The sequence below is a fragment of the Epinephelus moara genome, chromosome 18 (genome assembly GCF_006386435.1).
Source record: "Epinephelus moara isolate mb chromosome 18, YSFRI_EMoa_1.0, whole genome shotgun sequence".
In the NCBI taxonomy this organism is placed as follows: Eukaryota; Metazoa; Chordata; class Actinopteri; order Perciformes; family Serranidae; genus Epinephelus; species Epinephelus moara.
Window position 1 is genome coordinate 29,370,075 of NC_065523.1, and position 20,935 is coordinate 29,391,009.

General features: G+C 42.0%; 1 protein-coding gene across 1 annotated transcript in view; it reads right to left on the reverse strand.

Moving 5' to 3' along the window:
* Positions 1-850: 850 nt before the first annotated feature.
* Positions 851-20,935, reverse strand: part of LOC126405621 (alpha-1,6-mannosylglycoprotein 6-beta-N-acetylglucosaminyltransferase B) — a 98,383-nt gene continuing 78,298 nt past the window's right edge. The window contains exons 13-18 of the mRNA XM_050069424.1: positions 17,759-17,914; positions 17,447-17,593; positions 17,207-17,323; positions 12,737-12,811; positions 3,374-3,639; positions 851-1,568 (exon numbers count right to left, since the gene is read on the reverse strand). Of these exons, the coding sequence (XP_049925381.1) occupies positions 1,370-1,568; positions 3,374-3,639; positions 12,737-12,811; positions 17,207-17,323; positions 17,447-17,593; positions 17,759-17,914 (960 nt within the window). The 3' untranslated portion in view covers positions 851-1,369. The remainder of the gene's footprint in view (positions 1,569-3,373; positions 3,640-12,736; positions 12,812-17,206; positions 17,324-17,446; positions 17,594-17,758; positions 17,915-20,935) is intronic.

The window sequence follows — 20,935 nt, forward strand, 5'->3', positions numbered from 1 at the left end:
ACACGGCGTCCCAGAACGTCAACAACCAACGCACCCAGGGTACCTTACACGTCATATCTGGATGTGGAAGGTCGATATGTGATGAGGTCGGAGTGAGAAAAATATAGAGATAAATATTTGGGCTGCTGTAATTGCAAATAAAGGTTCCCCAACAGTGCCAAGTAAAGGTGGTTTCAATACTCTGAGATGAATATTGGGATGGCAGAATAACATTTACTCATAATAATAGAATTCTTTACATGACAGCATTACATAATAAGATAAACAACATGGGCATATTACTGTCTGAATGACACAAATTAAAAGTATTTTAAAAACCTAAAAGATTCTAGGCATTTGTGAAACGATTTGCAAAGCCCTCCACTGCTGCAGCTCATAGAAGCTTGATGTCTGCCTCTGTTATTGCTTCTGCTATTAAAAAAGTATGTTTATGTAGAAAAGACAACACAATATTGGTTTCTGTAAGGGCTTGAGTAAAGATAAAGCTGAACAATAATGTATTATATACAAATATCTACATCAGTTTGAGCAAAGGGGAAGCCAAAAACATCCAAAACACTGCTGCAGGAATCTACATCCCTCTGGAAACAAACACTTTTGTCACCTTGTATCCAAAGACTGCGTTATAAACAAATGAGTTTGAGCCTGCAGCACTGTTTGCACATAAATCAAAATCTGAAAGAAGTAATTAGGATATTTCCTCACGCTTTGCTTTGTGAAATTGACCATAAAAGATTAATGATGTACCATAATTTAGAAAGAATCTCGTAATTCAAAAGATAATTAATTCTAATAATTTCCACCCATATCCCATTATAAATAATGGCACCAACTTTTTTCCCCTGTATTTTATTAAACAACACTTATGTACAAATATATTCATTACAGGACATGTAAAATAGTACATCTCGACATGGTGTAAATGGCTTTGGGTGCATCTAGTACAAATATCCAAACTCCACTATGATACTAGGTATTCACACAACACTGAGTAAACACACTTGTGAATTTCAAGAATTTCAAGCATTTGCATTTTTTTAAAATCAAAGCTTTCATTTTGATTGCTCGTAATTTCGTTACTAATCTAACCGATCCATCACGTGACACATTTCATCGCGACTTCTGTAACGACTGTGGTCCTAATGCAGCCATGTAAACCTTTAAAGTGAGGCTTCACACCCACCAGATTCAAAGTACAATCATGCAGTTCCCTGAGAGGTAATACTGTCTTACAATTTTGGCAGCCAGTCCTTGGTCAGAGGTAAAGGAGTAGAGTTTATGTATAACAGCATTTCTCCACAGACTCTCCCTTTCAAAGCGATCTCACCAAGTGTTAGAGAAGAGTCTCCGTCCATGCATCCTCCTCTGGTCATAGGCAGTCTCTGCACAGTGCCACCTGGCCGATACGATAGTCCCTGCAGGGGCAAAGGCGCTGGTATTTGGCACTGGAGCCGGCACAGCTGAACAGCAGGGGGTCCTGCTGCAGGCCGCATTCAGCGTGCTCTGCTGAGAAGGCAGGGAAGATGTGGTTCATCTCGGACTCCACTCCGTCACACTGGAGGTCCAGCCTGGAAACAAAGACAGAGGAGGAGGCGGCGGAGTTGAAAGGGTATTTCAAGGTGAATGAAGAAACAGATAACTGATGCAGATTACAGGTTCACAGATTAACACATGATATGTAATGAGCAGGATCTGACAGGAAAACTTTGGCTCTTAGACTCCACAGGGAGATTTAATAATCGAGGGGCGTTTTCTCTGAGCAGTGAGATAAATCCCCCCCCCCCATGGAGTCCAGACACTGGTGATGGTGGATGATAACTCTCCTGAGACTGATGAAGCTGATGAAGCTGTGAAGACTAGGCGATGATGGGGAGGTGGAGGGTGCACACAACAGCAGCATGAACGTACTAAAAGCAAAAAGAAAATCATATTTTAAAGGACAGCAACAAGATGATACGCCGACAATGGTTTAATGTGATTAGCTGCTAGAACAGCTGACATCTAAACAGCCCCTGACAATGAGAGCAAGAAATTATAAGTGAGAATGCCTGCAAGAAAAGAAAGACAGATGGTATGAGAAATGGATTACATTACTGTCTTCCTGACTTTTGCTCGCGCTTCATTAATTATCATTCCACTAATAAAACTCAGTAATATATTTGATATTAATGTTAGCAAGAGTGCCAGAAGGTGTCAGTGATAATTCACCAAATATACAGTGAAAGGCTGAGCTGATTCTGTACTTTGTGCTGCGGCATAATTTTGACACTGGAAATGCAGATTCAGGATTGGTTTGCAGGCTGCTTGAGATCCATTGTGTCCTATTAAAGAAGGTCCCGACAAGGCGCTATACATTTCACACAGTCATCAATAGAATGGATGGTGCAATGGGCAAGAACACATTAAGTTTCTTTCAGTGTACTGTATGTTACAATCATGGGAATAAAGTTAACATCCAATGATTGATGATCCATTTTTTTTCATGTCATTAAAAACAACTATTAAAAATAGTTTTCATTTCAAGTCCCCCTCCACTCCACTTCAGCGCTTTCCACTACAGGAAACACATGTCGATGGTAGAACAGACTTTGAAACAACACCAGCAAAAAAACCTGAAACCTCCAGCGCAGAGCAGACTCGTCAAAACAGAGAGTAGAGTTAGCATTAGCATAGTGAAAGATCTGACCCTTGGGCTTCCTTGTGTGCCAAAAACACCATTGTAGCAGATATTATTATGACAGTTAGCCCACCAACTAACAAATGACATAAACAAACAAATAAAATACGCTAACTACACTTAACACTCGTATATATGCTCGCCGCTGATTTGGGTGCACAACTGACTCCTCATCTGAGTCTGGATCTGACCGAGGCTCCAACATTTATGACTGAATCTTTCCCATGTTTCTGCGAATGTTAACTTTAGCCACCTTCATGTGCACTGCTGTTTCACTGGTCAACCAAGACCAAGCGCAAGCAGTGCTGGAGCGGCAAGTGAAAGTAAAATGTTCTTGCAAGCAAATTTCTCAATGAGGGAGAAAGAGTAGATCCTCTTCCAGCCCCTTTTCAGAACACTACTATGTGGGAAAACTGTGTTAAATGAAATATTAGTATTAGTACAAGTACGATGAAACGGGTCTAAAGAGGGACTTTTATCATTAAAAACTCTGAAATATTGTGTCTAATTTTACCCTGATACATTCTGATACCTTGAAATTCTGTTATATCAAAAATTGCAAACTTAACAAAACTAATTTGTTATAATGCCGTGTTATTTTTGTGTCAGCAGGAGCAATTGAAAAGATAAAAAAATGCTTTGGTTCAAATTGTGCATCATGATTTGACAAATCATCCCAGAGAAGAAACATCTTACGCGCTGAAGGCCTCCTTGATGTTGATGAAACGATACAAGGCAGGTTCGCAGATGAGTCCTGCACTCTGGCACGCCTTCACACACGACTGGCCCTCCAGCGAAGCCAAGAGCCGGAGTGCGCTGAGCGGTGGCCAGGATGTGTAGGAGCTGGCGTTGGAGGCCCAAGTTAGGATGCTGGAGTTCGGCAGGAGGATGAAAGGACTGGGAGGGCTGCTCAGCCAAGACGAGTTTACTGGAGGAAACGGAACTTCAGGGGAACAAAAGTCCTGCAGGGGCAAAGATAAAGTGACCCAGATCAGTAATATGTTTAGTTATATCGCAAACACTTTGACCTGTCAGCTGAAATAAACTCGACACTCCACCACAGAGCGGTGACAAATTATACATTCAGCTCTGCCACACATACATCCGGACAGCTGATAGAGGATATAATAAAAGGACCGTTACGATACAAAGGTGCTTATCAGAGCTGACAAGTCCTCGTCAATCTTCCAGGAAATGATATGAATGCAGTTATGCCACCCAATAACAAATGAGCTTTGGAGGCAGAATTAGGCTCTGGCGAGAGCGCTGATTAGATTCCCCCCCTTCAGCTGGGGCTATTCATAAGACCCAGGTAATAACATTTCTCTGACATGTCCCACTGGCCTCCAGACCCGTTTATTAAACAGGCTCCCAGCGCCCGCAGGCAATAACTGGGCTTCCAATCTCTCCATCTCCGCTGCACTTCCACTCCTCAACACAGACAACACCTCCAACACACACACACAGACCCACGCACAGCTCATCAAGAATATAAGGAGCGATGTAAAGGGGCGAGGTTAAGAGATGGAGATGGATAGCAGGGGTTCATGGATATGCTATGATTTCTAATTACAATATTTTTTATTCACACAGTTTATTTTTATGTGTGCATGTATTTAGTTTTGTATGTGGGGCCAGTGGGTCAGTGGAGGCATAAAGGCAAAAGACAGTTAGGTTCAGTGGTAGCTTTAAAGATTTGTAACATCAGAAATGTGGATCTCAGTGCAGAAGAACTTGATTTATTGTGACAAAAGCAAATTAAAATATGGATAAATCAAATTAGATCAAAACACATTCTCTCGCCACATATCGACGTTTGGTGCTGGACCTTTCACGTCCACATACGACCTGAAAGTTCTGCCTGTAACATGGATTGTCCTCTTTCAAAATACACTTTCGTTTTCACAGGAAAATTATCTAAGTTTTGTTTTCCTCTAAAAACTAAAGTATGCGGTTGGGTTGAGGAAAAAAGAAAGAGTTTGGCTTGAAAATCTTACGTGATGCGAACACCACTCTCTTGGGTAAAAGTCGCCGTTTGCTGGACCAATCGCCCACCCCTTCAGCCCACCCTACTCAGACTTTCACCATTCAACATTTATTCTTGTCCCACCACGTTTCCCTCTGACGCCACCGAGCGCCATTTAACTATAACAGTGACCGGCTGTGTATCATCCCGACGTTAAAGGATAGCTTTCTTCGTCAGTGCCTGATGCCACAAGTCACTGCCCAAGTGCCAGATTTCGATGACTTCGGAGTGAGACCGGGTTGAAATTTAAGACCCTATATTTATATAATTGAATTTAAGACATTGTAAGACTCTGTAAAGACCTGCAGACACTCTGGATCTTATGGTGATATTTTACTCAACAGCTCAACCACTGAAGTCTAGGCAAGCAAAACCTGCAACCAGGCGACCGCACAGGTTAGAAGGAATTTTGTTTAACCATGTCACGTACTATAGATATTATGTGCTTAATTAGAGGAGAATCTGCAGGCAAGTAATTAACTGAACTGTCTATTTTAATCATACACAAGACCTTGTAACTTCATCATGTAACTACTTGCTGCAGTTGTGCAACTTTTTTTCTTTATCAGGGTTTTCAGAATGAAACACAGTTGAATAGGATGAGTATTTTAAGTGCAAAATGCCAAGGGCATAAGAAATAAAAATAATAATAATTAATTAATGAATAGAATGAAGAATAAGAAAACAGACATAAAAATGAATAAAACAAAAGCAGCATTGAAAATGAGTTGCCAATACTTTATTGCAAGTCTAGGTATAAACGTGCACACTTTTTCAGTGCAATAGATGACTATACTAACAAACACAGAAGACATTTTGAACTGTCATAGCAGTCAGAACACAGGTGTCACACTAATGGTGGCTCACTTTTAATCACGTGTCCCAGTAAGCCATGACAGAGTGACAGTGAGCCAGCATGAACAACACCTGGACCCTGAAACCGAGGCAGCTAAATGGAATCAAGCCCTCATTAATCCTGTTATTCACACCTGTGCTCTTCCTGCTGTGACAAGTCAAAACGACTGTGGGGAAAAAGATAGATACTAACCAACATCCATTTCATAAATCAGGCTTTTACCTGGGCATGAGCACTTATCCTGTTTCACTGGAGCCACCATTTATTGTTGATTTGTCACATACTGGGGAATGGTGACATCATCAGTAGGTTTTATGTTCATTGAGGTATCTCAGATAGAGGTTATCTATAAATGTCCTGGGAAAGCTGGTCATTGTCATTCTGAACCACTACATGCCGACAAATGGGATGACCTCACAGCCCTCTCAAGACATTGTCGTCACTAATTTTTTTAAGCTTAGATAGGCAGTGTAATTCTGGTCTACTTGGGCAAAAATTCCATAGTAAACCTTGAGCATATTGTAATTCAAGTGGTCTGAGAGCAACCTCAACTTCTACACCTCCTCCTGGCTCTGTTTTCAGGCTTTAGAAAACCTAGGCTGTGACAGGAGATTGTACCTGGCCAATCACAGGTCATTTCAGAGAGAGATTGTTCCTATTGGCTGCCCTACAAATGTAGATAACATGTGCATGTCCCTTTGGTGAAAGCCTGATTTAATGGCGGAGAATCCTGCCAAGAAAGTTGTTATTCCTGCATTGGCAACAACTGTCTACACTGCAGAGCAACCCACAAAAGGAAGATGGACTTATCGAAAAGAGGATCTGACAATAAACTAAATAAAACACCTGATAATATTAACGAAGCCTTTCAGAGATGGAGAAAAAATGTTGCCCATAGTTTAGCGTTCTGGTAATCGGAGCTAAAGGCTCATGGCGGTGGCAAGTTTACATTTATTTGGCAAACGTCAACTAGAGCCTCAAACACCAGTGTGTTCACCGCCTCACTCCCCACCTCTACAGGAAAAGAGTGGGTAGTAGCTGCGGAGACAGACCCCCAGTAGCAGCTGCAGCAGCCGAATCCAGCCAGGGCAAACCCCAGCTCCAGGGGACTAAACAGCCCCAACTCTCAGTTGGATCAGCAAACTTTCTGTTGCTGCTGTTACACAGGTTAGACCTTGCACTGCTGCTGGACACCAGCTCGCGTTGGGGGGGTTTGCTATGGCCAAATTAGAGCCACTAAATCCTCCGCCTGAGAAGCGTCTCCTGAGCTGCTGCCTGCTCTCGTTTAAGGGAAGCAGTCCACAGTGCAGGGAGTGAGGCGAAGGGACGGTTGGGTGGCTAATTCTTGCCTCATTTGTTGTCTTGTAAACAGAAAGAGAGACCGGGGCAAGGAGGAGCCGAGCGAATGAGCTATGTGCAACTCTACTATGAAATAAGATTAAAAAAATCAATGAATGGGAAATAGTGGGAGGGGCTTAGGACAGAGAGGAGACCTGCAGGAGGAGGTTATAATTTAAAATTCTGTTGTTTTTTCTTCCTGCATGGTTACTATCCACTAGGGACCTCCAGTATTGATTGAGAAATGTCGGTCATGTGATTTTTTAGTTAAATGCTCTCACAATTATAGGGACACAAGGAAACTAATAGGACAAGGGTGAAACCTGTGCCATCATACAATCACACAGACAATGTTTACAGGGGAAAAGACTAAGGTGCCATAAGAGTACATTGTATAAGGGTCAGACCGGAGCTCTGCCAGTGGCTGGAGGTGAGAGGAAGTCACTGTGGGAGATAACGAGGACGAGGGGTTCAGGCAGACAGTAGAAAAATGAGGGTAAGAGCTGTGAGTTACTTGAGAAAGTAGAAATAAAATTGGAAAAAGTGTGAAATGGTGGAAGAGAGGGTTGAGAAAAGTGGAAGAAAAGAGAGGGAGGAGAGTCTGATTGGGAGTCTGACAATGTACAAGCCAGGCGGGCAGTCACAGTCTCAGTCAGTCACGGCACGTTGAGTGTGTGTGTGTGTGTCTGACAGCCTGGGAAGAGATGGTGTCAGAGCAAAGGCTAACACATTTCTCTAACCTGCCACTGCAAGACACTATACAAACCATCACAACATGATGGATGTACCAGAGGGCAACAACGTCTGTAAACAGACGGTATATAAATGTGTGTGTGGGGGTATTAATGGGTGTGTTTGAGTGTTTATTTTTGGTTGCTCTTCTGCCTGAGCACTCACCCTGGGTTTCAGTAAAATGCACAATAACATCATGTCTTGATTACTGATGAATTCTCATTTTGATGCGTGTAAAAGGTTGGATAACAAATCCATTTTTATGTATGAGCGTTGCTTTTCTCTTTCATCACTGTCCTCGAGGACCATCATTGAGAAAAATTAGTCACCGTGCGAGTCTATTAAGCTTGCAGCTGCAGCCTGCAAAGAATTTAATAGCTGACCCAGGCGGTGTAGCCGAGTAATAAATATTGTGGCCAAGCAACTAAGAAATCCCATAATGGGAACTTCAGAAAATAACAGAGGAATACCTTCAGTTTATTAAATGGATTCAAAGGACATTAACGCTTTAAGGAGAAGAGACAGTTCTAACAGAAGTCTAACAGATACTTTAGTTGTTAAAGGGACAGATCACCCAAAAATCAAAAATACATATTTTCCTCTTACCAGTAGTGCTATTTATCAGTCTAAACTGTTGAGGTGTGAGTTGCAGAGCAGTGGAGACATCATTAATGGCGTCCTTTAGCCTGAGCTGTGACGTTAGCTAGCTCAGTAATGCTAGATGAGGTAGCAGTAGATGCACCTTTCCTTCTGCGCTGTGATATGGTCAGCGGGTGTAGTTCTGTAGAAAGTAGGGATGTTTCCAACACATTCTCATTCTGACATTGTCACACATTGACGTGTTTGGTCATGGACTTTCCACGTCCACATACGACGTGCAAGGTACCCTGGGTGTGTTGGTTGTTGACGTTCTGGGACACCGTGTGAAGTTCTGCGTGTTACATGCATTGTCTTCTTTCAAAATACACTTCACGGGAAATTTACCATTCACATACAGTTTCTTTTAAAATGAACGCAAAACGTTGGTACAATGCTACAAATTGACGATGTTTCCCTTCAACAACAAAACCACATGGTTAGGTTTAGGAAAAAAGAGGCTTTGGCTTTAGAATCTTATTGGACATAAACACCGCTCTCTTGGGTGAAAGTCGGTGTTTGTTGGACCCACCCACCCCACTCGGATTTTGGCCGCCTTAACTTGTGTCCTTGTCACGCCGCGTTTCCCCTTGACGCCGTGGGGCACCGTTAAACGGCAACCGGCCAGGTATCATGTCGACGTTTAAGGACAGTTTTTTCATTTGTTTCTGACGCCACAAATTACTGCCCAAGCGCTGGATTTCGATGACTTCGGAGTGAGACCGGGCTCATTATTCAAGACAATCCACAGACGTGTTGTGAGCAGTTTCTTGCATGAAATATTCTCTTGCTACCGAACTACACCCATCAACCGTAGAAGGAGGCGTGCATCTACTCATGGACGAGAAGTTCATGCTCGTGACAGACACTAATGGCGTCCTATAGCCTGAGCTGTGACGTTAGCTAGCTCAGTAATGCAAGATGAGGTAGCAGTAGAGTGGTCAGTTTCAGTTCATTTTGCCTCGTTTAGATGCCGTGTAACTTTTCCAAGAGATGGACAAATGATAAACGACTAAAAGCGCAACACAAACATTTGAGAAAATACAACGGATTGGCTCAGAAACAAGGATCCAATATGTAACAGCCGATTAATTCTCCTCTCCTGTCAACAAAGAAGCTGAGGAGACTCACAGTGAAGACTGACCTAATGAGCAGAGGTGAATACATGTATCCTTTGTCGTCTATGGAGGTGCTTGAATGTTATTGCTTCCTTCTCCAGTCATATTCTGTCCTTGTGCTGTGTTTACCACTGAGACACTTAAAATGAGGAGACTGTAGGGAAAAATTGGAAATTCTGATATTTGGTGACAAGGCCAGGAAAGCACAGTGAGACACACTGTACAGTGGTTCCAATCAGTTGCATCTAAAGTTTCTGGTCCAACTAGAAAGAGTCCAAAGAGGCAAACCAGAACTTTGAGAACCCTACTGTTTTAAAAAGGTCAGACAATATGTGCTAAAACTGCAGATCGATCAGTCACAAATGATTTCAATGAATACTCAAAGTTAGGTTTGCAGCTTCCTCCGACTGTGACCCAGTTTCAGCAGAGGAAAAGTACACAAGCCAAAAAATCTCTGCATGCCACTCCTACATTAAATCTACATCTCCATATTTGCTGGTATACTCAGTACAGTCCTTTCCAAACACTTGCACTTTTGCTAAAAGATGTCTGAATACATAACTTCATGTGCCGCCAGTGTTGTCAGCTTATATGGCTCCAAACTACAAACATATGGTAGATTTTAAAGGGTCCTTAGGGAGTTTTATTAACCACTTTTAAAGCTGCAGTGTGGAGCATCGCTGCAGTGTGTGGGTCCCTGTTTTGTTTTTCTTGTGTACAAGGACGCACATTAGGTGATACACATTCTAGCCATTCCACTGACTGGTAAAAACTGAAGAAAAATTACCTTTGTAAATGTTTTATGGAGGAAGAAAATGCATCCAACTTATTTGTTAGACCTCAAGGATACGCACAATGCATCATGGTGAGTAAAACTGAAATTAAACCAAAACTTTTAAAGGAAAACTCCATAGGGTATATTTAAGGGGATTTAATATTGTACTTCTCTAAAGTTGGGGGGAATCACATTTTTCATAACTTCAAAGGAACGGCCAAAATTCTGCAAAGGCCAAGACGTCCTTTTGGACTTTTAGCCGACATTTTCCACAATGCATCCTGTCGTTAGACCCTTTAATTCGCTCGGTAAGTGCCTTAATCTTTCAAACACCTCATCTCAAGTTTGGAACAAGCTTTCTGTTTTTAATTTGTGGACGCTGAACCGAAACTGAAATAACACTGATGGCATCATCAGGATTATTGTTTGGAAAGCTGCTTCATGGCCATAGAAGACTTTATGCAACTGTTTTCTATCTAACTCACTAGTACTAACAGTGCTATTACAATAACACGACTTGACTCTAACCAGTTTTTGACTCTATCCTCCTGATATTAGGACATCACATTTTGGGTTTGCTTGACCCTATACTTTATTCTACTTAACTAAGATCTATTGTCCTCGTTTGTGGACACTTTTTTGTGCCATCTAGTGGTAGTAAGAGCACAATTCACTAATTCCATGGAAAAACAAGATGGCAGCCATCTCTGCCAAGTCAGTCTGCTGCCAATCCTGACACAAAAGCAGACAGATACAAAACGGCAACAGTAACAAGCTAGGATGCTGCTAATTAGGAGGTACTCGTTTGAAGACATTAGGACATTATTATCGTCTCGTTTGAGGACATTGGGACTGTTGAGTTTTTTGCACTCATCAGTTCCTACTGTTCTCAAATACCTAGGAGAAATTAAAAAAGCATACCCATTAAAAGTTCGGTACTCAGGAGGATATAAAAAAGTGGACTTGTCCAAAGTGACACCACCCATTGGTTTGTGGAATACCGCTTTGAAGTCTTAAGTTTGGCCATCCTGTTTTTTTGGAGCCAACAGTGACCATATTTGGGCGACAGGGGGGAGCCGTGGAGGGACGAGGCGTGGATCTGACTGAGCACCTGAGGACACTATGCACACCCACCTATACCAGCACTAGCGCCAGCCAGTTGGATCCATAATTCACTTTACCTGTGATATTAATTGGGATTTGGCTGGTGAAAAACAGGCTCAAAACAAAATCTACTTACGGGAAAAAATGAACAGGTTACTTCTTACACCATGTTCACACTGAACGCCAAAGTGCCCCGCTATTTCAGTTGTCACACAGCTGCCTGTCTGCAGGTTCCCTGCTATTCACACAGAGGTGCATTTTTCTGCACCGATCAGAAAGCAATTCTGCTCCTCTGCTCTTTTCTAATCACATGTAGAGCTCTATTTCTGTCTCCTTATGTGTGTGTGTGTGTGTGTGTGTCTGCTCATCTCTCTTATTCTCTGTTTAGACACATCTGACAAATAGATGGAAGCACTGGGCGCATATTTTATCTTAATCAGATCATTTATTTCAGATCTAATTTATCTTTTGTATCGCTCATAATAGATTATCAGTGTGTTTTCTTGCCAGATTCATTTGTCGCTTGTGAAAAAAATAGTCCAGATGCCACAACTGATACTGCACATCAGAAGCTGGCTGCAGAGCTCGGGGCTGCGGCACGTCCTGTGTGAACAGCCCAACTGGAACTAGACATTTTAGGCTACCAAAATGTCACAGTTAACTTTCATGAGACGAAAACACATCGCAAAAGTGGACAGCACTGACATCAAAAACAGGTTCACGTCTATTAAAATGTCCACAGTGCAATGGACACACATTACTACGCCTCTATCCTGATTGACAATTCACTGTGGTAGCGACTTGTTAATCACCAGGTAGCCACGCCCTGAAGCATACCCTGTTTAATGATCTATTTTACTCTAAATGGGACCATAATTTACAAAGTGAACATCATGCTGTACTCAAGAAGACTTGAAACTAGCGACTGAGCCCATAAACTCATTAGGAAAATGTTTACTGAGGTAATAAATCAGAGAGAAGTAGGGTCATTTTCTCTCGACTTCTATACAACCAGACTTCTTTTTGCAACCGGTGAAGCTGTCCACTGCTGACCATTGCAAAGAATGCAGGTTTGAGGCACTTGAATGCATTGGACTCAGACTCAGAGACCCTTGTCCACCTCTTTTATACCGTCTACAGTATATGTAACACATATAGCACACAGACTGCCCACTAGCATTTAACCTAAATGATAACAATGGTATTTAGTAACATTATTTATTAATTAAGCTGCAGTAGATTCAGTAAGAAATGACTGCATTGGTCTTTTGTAAACAGATTTCTTGAGGGTGTTACTACCTGCAAGAGCAACAGTTGCTGATCTTGCTTCTATTTCCATGTTCTATTCACACTACAAAACTGTGACCGGCCTAATTATGCTGTGAGGCAACATGTGTCCCTACAAACAACTTGTGTCACATCATTATGACCTCACCCAGCACGCCTGCTGATCCGGTTGAGTTTCGAGACCCACCTGGTTCTGAATGTAGGCGTGAACTCTTTCAAGCATCCCCTCACAGGTGTACTCATAGGGCAGGAACGGCTCCACCTGCAAACACAGATGTGCACACAGATGAAGAAACAGCAGGGGAGAGAGAGTGTGTGTGTGTGTGTGTGTGTGTGTGTGCGTGTCCACAGAACCAAGCCATTGTAATTACAGGAGCCGAGCATCTGATGGTTAATCAAAGCTGACATATTCATTAGCGTAATTGTGAGAGGCTTATATCATGCCACAAGCCACGCATTAAAATCAATGACCTAATACATCACAGGTGACAGCGCTGAAAATTGATTTCATTATTTTTAGTGATGACTGCATCAATATGTCAAACAATGGATTAAAGTGACAGCGGACCACAGGTCACACGGCACCGGGGAGGCTGGTGTTTTTGTGCACTCGGGGTCCTTTGGGTGCTGTTATCAGTGTCACTGTTAAGGCCTGTCACTCAGTGTCTGACTCTTTGATGGGAGGAAAGTGAGCCGAACTCACTGAGGGAACACTGATCAATAGCTTTTCCTTTTCTTTCTAGTGTTTTGTGCTAACGGAGTCGATGTGGACAAAGACGCACTTTTGATGAGGGTGTAGAAAAGTCACTGCAGTTCGATGTCTGTGGAGATGAGTTTTATATTACTGTAATTACTGCATTTTTAAACCTATCGTATTTCTGATGATTTCGATAATTACGACTTATATTAGGACACATTCTGTCGGGACTGTCGGTGCAGAATGTGAATGTGCAGTGAATGTCTCCCTTGGTAGCTAAAGTGAGATCTCATTGTTTACCATCAGGCCACTAAAGCACTCAGGCTTTTAAATTGATAAATGGTTCCTTTTAGTGTTGTGTTCCTTTTAGCACTCTCATATTACTTTATTTCATCTGAGTTTAATGAAATGTATCTGGCACTTCATCAGATATTCTGCAATACAATTTGCCTTTTGGGCATCTTTATATAATAGAATCTGAGCGCGGGAGAGAGAAAGAATGCTTCATAGAGGGTGATTTGAATTCAGCAGCGGAAAACATTTTTAAAATGACTGTGCAATTTATATGCCCAAACTGATTGCATTGCTCGGCCACAAAAATATGTGAGCAACATTCATTATTTCATGCCATCATCGATGACGATAAAATCAAACGTCCCTGAGCTGAGTTATGCTGGCAGCAGCCATGTCTAGAAGACGGCACACAAACCCAGCTGGTGGGTAAGATTGGGCAGGTGTCTCAGACATTTTAGTGCTTCTTTATCAGCCGCCTGTTTCCCTTATTTCCATGATGCACTGTTGCCATGGTGCCATTAAAGTCTGAGGCAACAGTGTGTCAGACAGGCAGGCAGCTCTCGAGTTTGCTGACAGAAGAAGCAATCTAAAATCATTAGCAGCAACACTGCAAACAAACCCTATGCAAACAAGTGCTGAGTAATTACATTATGTGCTCAGCTTGGAAAACACATACTGTAAGTAAACTAGGATGCATCTCAAAAAACTTAACTTTTCATCACATATACTGGACTACTATTATTGCAAATACTAAGGGAAATTTGCAGAAAATGTAACATTATGAAACAGCAGTTGGTTAGCTAAGCTTAGCTTAGCATAAAAACTGGCAACAAAGAGAAACAGCCAGTCTGGCTCTGTGTCAGGGTAACAGAATCTGCCTACCAGCACCTCCAAAGTTCACTAAAGCCCCTTTCACACATGCACTGTAATCCTGGTCTTATCTAGACATTATCAGGACAATCTGTACATGAGAATGTAAACATTCAAATCTGTTGGACTTGACATTAAACAGACTTTACCTTGTAAGAATTAGGTTGATAAACAGCTTTTTAGGTTACAGTTTGCTGGCTTCTGAACATGATGAGATGACCTAATGAGAGTTGACAAGAACACGCATCAGGGCTGCGCTCAGCCCTGCAGAAACGTGGCAGAATGTTTATTCAAACGTAAATCACAGTGTTTTGATCACCCCGTTGTGTTACACAAGTGCACCGCATTTTAATATGGCAGGGATTAATTCAGTTAAATTCAAAGGGTATATTGTCATGGGAAACATATACCGATCAGCCCAAAAATTAGAGCCACTGTTGAGTGAAGTGAGTAACATTGATAATCTTGTTACAATGCAATGCTTCCCTGGGGAACTTTTGGTCCAGAAATTCATGAGGATGCTACTTGAAGTGCTCCACCCCCCCAAACACTTCTGAGATCAAGTTTCGCTCCTCATGGCAGCGGCACTCCCTGATGGCGGTGGCCCCCCCAGCAGGAAAATGCACCATGCTACACTGTAGAAACTGCTCAGGAATGGCCAGAGGAACGTGACAAAAAGCTAAAGGCATCGACGTGGCCTCCAAATTTCCCAGATTCAAATCTGATCGAGCATTCATGGGACGTGCTGGTACCCCAGAGGTACCCCCACAGTGGAGCCTCCATGGATCGGACTTGTCTTTGACATGTCAAGGCATGGACATATGAGCTCTGGAAGGTGTCCTGTGGTGTCTGCCACCGGGATGCTGGCTCCGGAGCATTTGAGACCTGTCACACCTCAAAGCCATGTCATTCAACCTGGACATTGTAGCAAAACGGTGCACATCGTTGGCTCCTTGTTGAGTTTAGGATCCAGTCCAAATTCTCAGTCTTATGTACAGAGCATTACACGGTCAGGCTCGCTCTTATGTAGCTGAACTACTTCACCCGTATTCCTCAGCTCGCTCCCTCCGATCAAATACGCTACCTTTGTTGTCTGTCCTTTGCACTCGCCTTAAACTGAGCACCTAAATTTTGGAATGCTCTGCTCTCCCTTACAATCTGCTATCTCTATGGTTTCCTTTAAAAGCCGGCTAAAGACACACCTGTTTGGACAGGAATTTGGGTAACCTGTTTGCATCAGAGCTGTAAAAAGCTTTAAAGTTTTGCTAGTTGTGCACTTTTCACTACGTTCGTCTCTATCATTTCTTTCCTGTTGAATATTGCCCTTGTGAAGCACTTTGTGACCTATGTCTGCAAAAAGCGCAATATAAGTACATTTTTTCAAGGAATGGCAAGAGATTCAGTCATATATGACCAAATTACATGTATGTACTGGCTTTGTAAACTAAAAAAACTCTTCCATTTCCGTGGCGTAGTTTTTGTGTCATGTCCACCCCTTCGCCGAAACCAAACCAAACCCCAAAACGTTTCCAGTATGTGAGAACGTGTCAGACGCAGACAATCTTCTGTTGTTACATGTGTGAAAGGGCAACTCCAAACCTCCAAACTCCTATGTCCAATGTTCATATGTGAAAACAGCTAAATCAAGACATAATATCTTCTTTGTTTAATTGGCACAAAAGCCAAAGTGTAAACAAAGTGATGAGCTGCCAGGCAACCAGCGGACTCCAATAAGTTCCTGCTTTCAGGCAAGAAACAGTCTGTGACATAAGCTGTTAATTATTGAGCTTTAGAGGTGCTTGAAGGTGGATTTAGTTACCTTTGCACAGAGCCAGGCTGGCTGTTTCCCCCTGCTCCCAGTCTCTGTGCTATGCTAAGCTACAGGCTGAGAGTGGTAACAAACTTCTCACCTTACTCTTGGTAAGACAGCAAAAAAGTACATTGGGCAAAATGTCACACTTTTTCTTTTTTAACATTTTCTTTACATGTTTAGCATTTCAGAGTATAATTTGTCATGTTGATTACCAGTGAAAATTTAACCAACCATGATTACAAATGTCAAATAACATGCACTTTTTTCCATCTGTGTCTGAATCAAACACACATGCACGTATCTGGTGTGCTCATCACGATCATGGAAAATAAAGCTGCTCTTGCTTTAATTCAATCTTTTAAAAAGTAAGTTGAAACTTGCACATTAAGCCTGTGTGATCAGTATTGTTCCTATCCGCACGATCCACTTTTAAAACATCTACCAGCGCCACAACTGGTACTTCATTTTGCCTCTATCAGCAGGAAACACAAGGTCTATTTAACACACCTGGCAGGTAGAGGCACATATGCGTCTTGGCACTGCGAGAGGTTTGGCCGTGGCTCGGTGTTGCTCTGGTGACAGATTGAGCACAGCGTGATTGATTAATATGATCTGCTGCGGACAATGCTTTCTGCCTGTGGGGCTGGCCTCTGGAAGGCTGCCATGTAAACCCAGGTGTGGGCACAGTTTACATACTGAGCCGCTCAATATCTCAAGCAATTAGCAGCGCGCAGAGCAGAGAGGGAGCCAGCTAAGCATTTTGCTGTAATGCAGGATGCCGTGATTAAGAGCTCTATTAAAGGATGAGGGCTTCAAAAGTGGGTCAGGCCAGCCTATAAAGTGTGCAGGAGCACACTATTATCATCAGCATCGTTATGCAGCAGTGTAAAGTGTACTGTAGTAGACTATAATATTAGAAGAACATTATTGTGTTGAATGAGCAGAGCTGAGTTTGGATGGCGAACACCAGTAAATTAACATACATTGATCCTCATAATCTCACGGATGGTCGTATCAAACTCCTCAGAGTTATTGAAGTCGACAGTGATGACATGCGGCCTGCCGATATACTGCTCTGCATACGGATGCTGAGAGGACACCTGAGGGAGGAAGAGATGAAATATATTTACTATCACAATAAAACAGCAATTGAAGTCGAGATCTGTGCACTCACTGCATATTTATGTACTGTTATAGGTGCTGAGCAGCACAAGTGCATCTACCTTCCTGGAGGTGGGCTTCCCCCTGAAGAAGTCATGATTCAGAGAGCTGTGAGGCGGGTTAAACTTGGGTTGTAGAAAGATGCAGCCATTGGCTATGGCCTCCAAAGGGGCGGGGCCTTCGTAGGGGAAGCCAAACCCAATGAACAGCTTGACAGGAAAAAAAAAGGAGGATCATGAGTCCATACGTTGAGCGCTAATATCCAGGTCAAAACTCGCTAGACTTTAACAAAGCATTTCATTATGATTCAGAATTCGTGTATGCAAACATCTGAGCATTTTCCAAGCCCCTGACAGCCTCAGTGATGGTCCCACCTTGGCCTTTCTGAGGAGCTGCTGCAGCTCCTGCTGAGGCAGCAGACCGTGGTTCTTGACAAAGGCGGGCACCTCTGGGGGGCGCTGCGTCTCATAGTACACCGTCCCGTGGATCTCCATGTAGCGATGCAGAATGGCCAGGAACTTTTCCTTTCCCTTTGAGACATAAAGACACAAAATGAGTCAAGCACTTAAAAAGAAGAAAATGTAAAGTAACTGCTTTATTATGGCATTCAAAAAAAATAAATAAATAAAATAAATTTCAGTGCACAGAAAAAGTCTGAAATCCTATCCTATCTCAATCTAGGATGACATGTAGGATTTTTGGTATTACTGAAACATGTTTTCCACCTATCTTATCTTAGGATAAAAATTTAGCTTTTACACAACCTTAAGATAGGAATCCTGAGCTAGGATGGCATAGACCCCATCCTAAATTTAAAGAAATGGCCAATGGCCATCTGTATGAAATCATCTTTGGGAAAAATGTATTTGACATGTGTTTTTAATTTGTCTCATGTCCCATGTGCCAACATGAATGGGGCGGGGATTAAAACCTATACTGCAACCAGCCACCAGGTGGCTTCACTTTTGAGGAGTTGTCGAAAGACTGTAAGCAAAATGGACATAGCTATCATGACGTCACCCATTGGTTTGTGGACTCCTACTTTGAACCCTCAAGTTTGGCATTGCCGCTATCACCATCTTGCTTTGTTGGAGCCATAAGTGACCATATTTGGGCAAGAGGTTCGCGCTGTGGAGAAGCAAGGGGTGGATTTGACTGAGAAGCTGAGGACACAATTGGCAGACAACCTGTCACTCAAAGTGGCCCGCCCCTAATTATGCATGACTTCAAGAGTTAAGAAAATGTAAACAGGCAAGTTATATAAAAAATCACCTGTACAGTTGTCACGAGAAGAGAAATTAGCTATGGAGAGGACTTTCCACGTCCAAGGTACCCTGAGTGCGTTGGTTGCTGGCCTTCTGGGATGGCGTGTCAAGTTCTGCCTGTTACATGCACTGTCTTCTTTCAAAAGAAACTCCGTTTTCACAGGAAATTTACTGTTTGCATACAGTCTCTTTCAAAACAGACGCACTACGTTGCATTGCGAACTGACGTTTTTTTCCTTCAACAACAAACACACATGGTTGAGTTTAGGAAAAAAGAACAGGATTTGGCTTTATAATCTTTCGGGACGCTAACACTGCTCTCCCAGGTGAAAATCAGTGTTTGTTGGACCCACTCAATCCACTTGGACTTTCGCCACCTTAACTTTTGTTCTTGTCCCGCGGAGCACTGTTAAAATATAGCGGTGACCAGCCAAGTATCATGCCGCTGTTAAAGGACGGCTTTTTTTTATCGGTGTCTGACACTGCAAGTCACTGCCCAAGCGCTGGACTTTGACGACTTTGGAGTGAACATAACAAAACACACATAATACATAGTGTACATAAACATGTTTATCTCTGCTGTAAAGTTGGGCATTTTAACACTGGTGTCTCTGGGGACTGACTGGGTTCTGCAGCCAGCCTCAAGTGGCCACACAAGGAACTGCAGTTTTTGGCACTTCAGTTTTGGCTTCCTTATTCAGTTCCGTAGGTTGCTGCTTGGAGCTGGCATATCATCCATCTTCATTGTACAGGCTATGGTTAGGATATTTTTCTGTAATGAGGCCCCTGTTGGTTAGTTTTAGTGTTTGATTGCTCACTTTGTGTTTGGCATATATTTCCATGGTTGTCAAGACTGCTCCCCTTGATATATCAAATAATAACTTCACCTACAGTTTGGACATTTTATGTAGCATCTTTGTTGAGCTATTAGTTTTCTTTTGTCACTTTGAAAACTCACAAATCAAAGTAAAGACCTCTAAAGCCTGTCAAATGCTGCCAATACTAATCCAGAAAAACATGAGCCATCTTTGAAACATTTGCTATTTGATTTAGTTCAAAGTTAAAGTCTGTTTTTATGAACTGATTACATTAACATGAACCAATCTGCCTCATTGGACTGCACAGACAGAATATCTGATGCCAGCTGTGCTTTTATTTGCCCTTTCTTGTTTTACGTTGTAGTACATTTACTTTACAGGCTGCAAAGTTTCTCCCCTTCAGCGCCAAAACCACTGCTACGGTTAAATGAGCTGAACAGATTCATCAGTATAACACAGAACTACTCTTGAAAGGAGAAAAGCCCAAAGGTGTTGAGGAGGGTGAGAGTATCACCCCAGCCTGAACAACAGTATTGGTTATTGGAAATGAGGCAGATCTAATGAGCTGAGTCTGCTCTTGTTAGCACTAACATCATTATCATCTTGGTAACTGCTAACTATCCGGTACCTGTGGAGTTATGAAGGACTTAAATCGATGTATATCTTCTGTGTTGCTCTGTGGGGACAATTTGTTTGAATCATTTCACTGACGTGAAGCTGAATTAGTTTATCTCAAAAAGCGTTTCATGGGGAATGTTATGAATTATTCACTTGTGTGATGTCTTCAAGGCATAAATTGTTTTTCATCTTGAGCCATTTTAATGTCTTCAATCAACATGCAGATGAAATCACACTTTCTTCCACTTGTAGAAACATTCCTCCCAAAATGTCTTGAAAATCAAACATTCTTGGATTCATTCATTCCTTAAAATGAATTACGTTTGTGATTAGCTTTTATATAGAAAAAGAAAATACGACAAAGCTTCTCCACTTCATTCAGTAATTTATCTAAATCTGTTTAAAGGGGATCTATTATATTTTTATGTATTATGTGTCTTATATATAGTGTTACAGTAAAGGATGATTATATTAACCATAGACCAGACTGGCACGTACAAGTCCTTCTAGGCAATGCTGATCAAATATAGACCAATATTCTGTTGCTATATTGCCTATTTCTTACCTAAAATGTCTTCAGAAACATATTAAGTCCACTGTTTGGTTGTAATATGAAAATTGGTGTAAAATCAGTGGGTGCCATACTGTTTCCTGTATTGTAAAAATGGAGCCTGAAAAAATGGATCAAATTGTAACACTTTCCACAGACATATTTAATCTTACAGTTTAAGTGTAATTCTAAATTGTTTGTTACCTGTCGGCTGCCATATTGTTTCCTGAAGAGAACCTACCAAGCTCAAATAACATCACCCACTAGTGGGAGCTTTTATTGGTCCAGTGCGGCACAGTG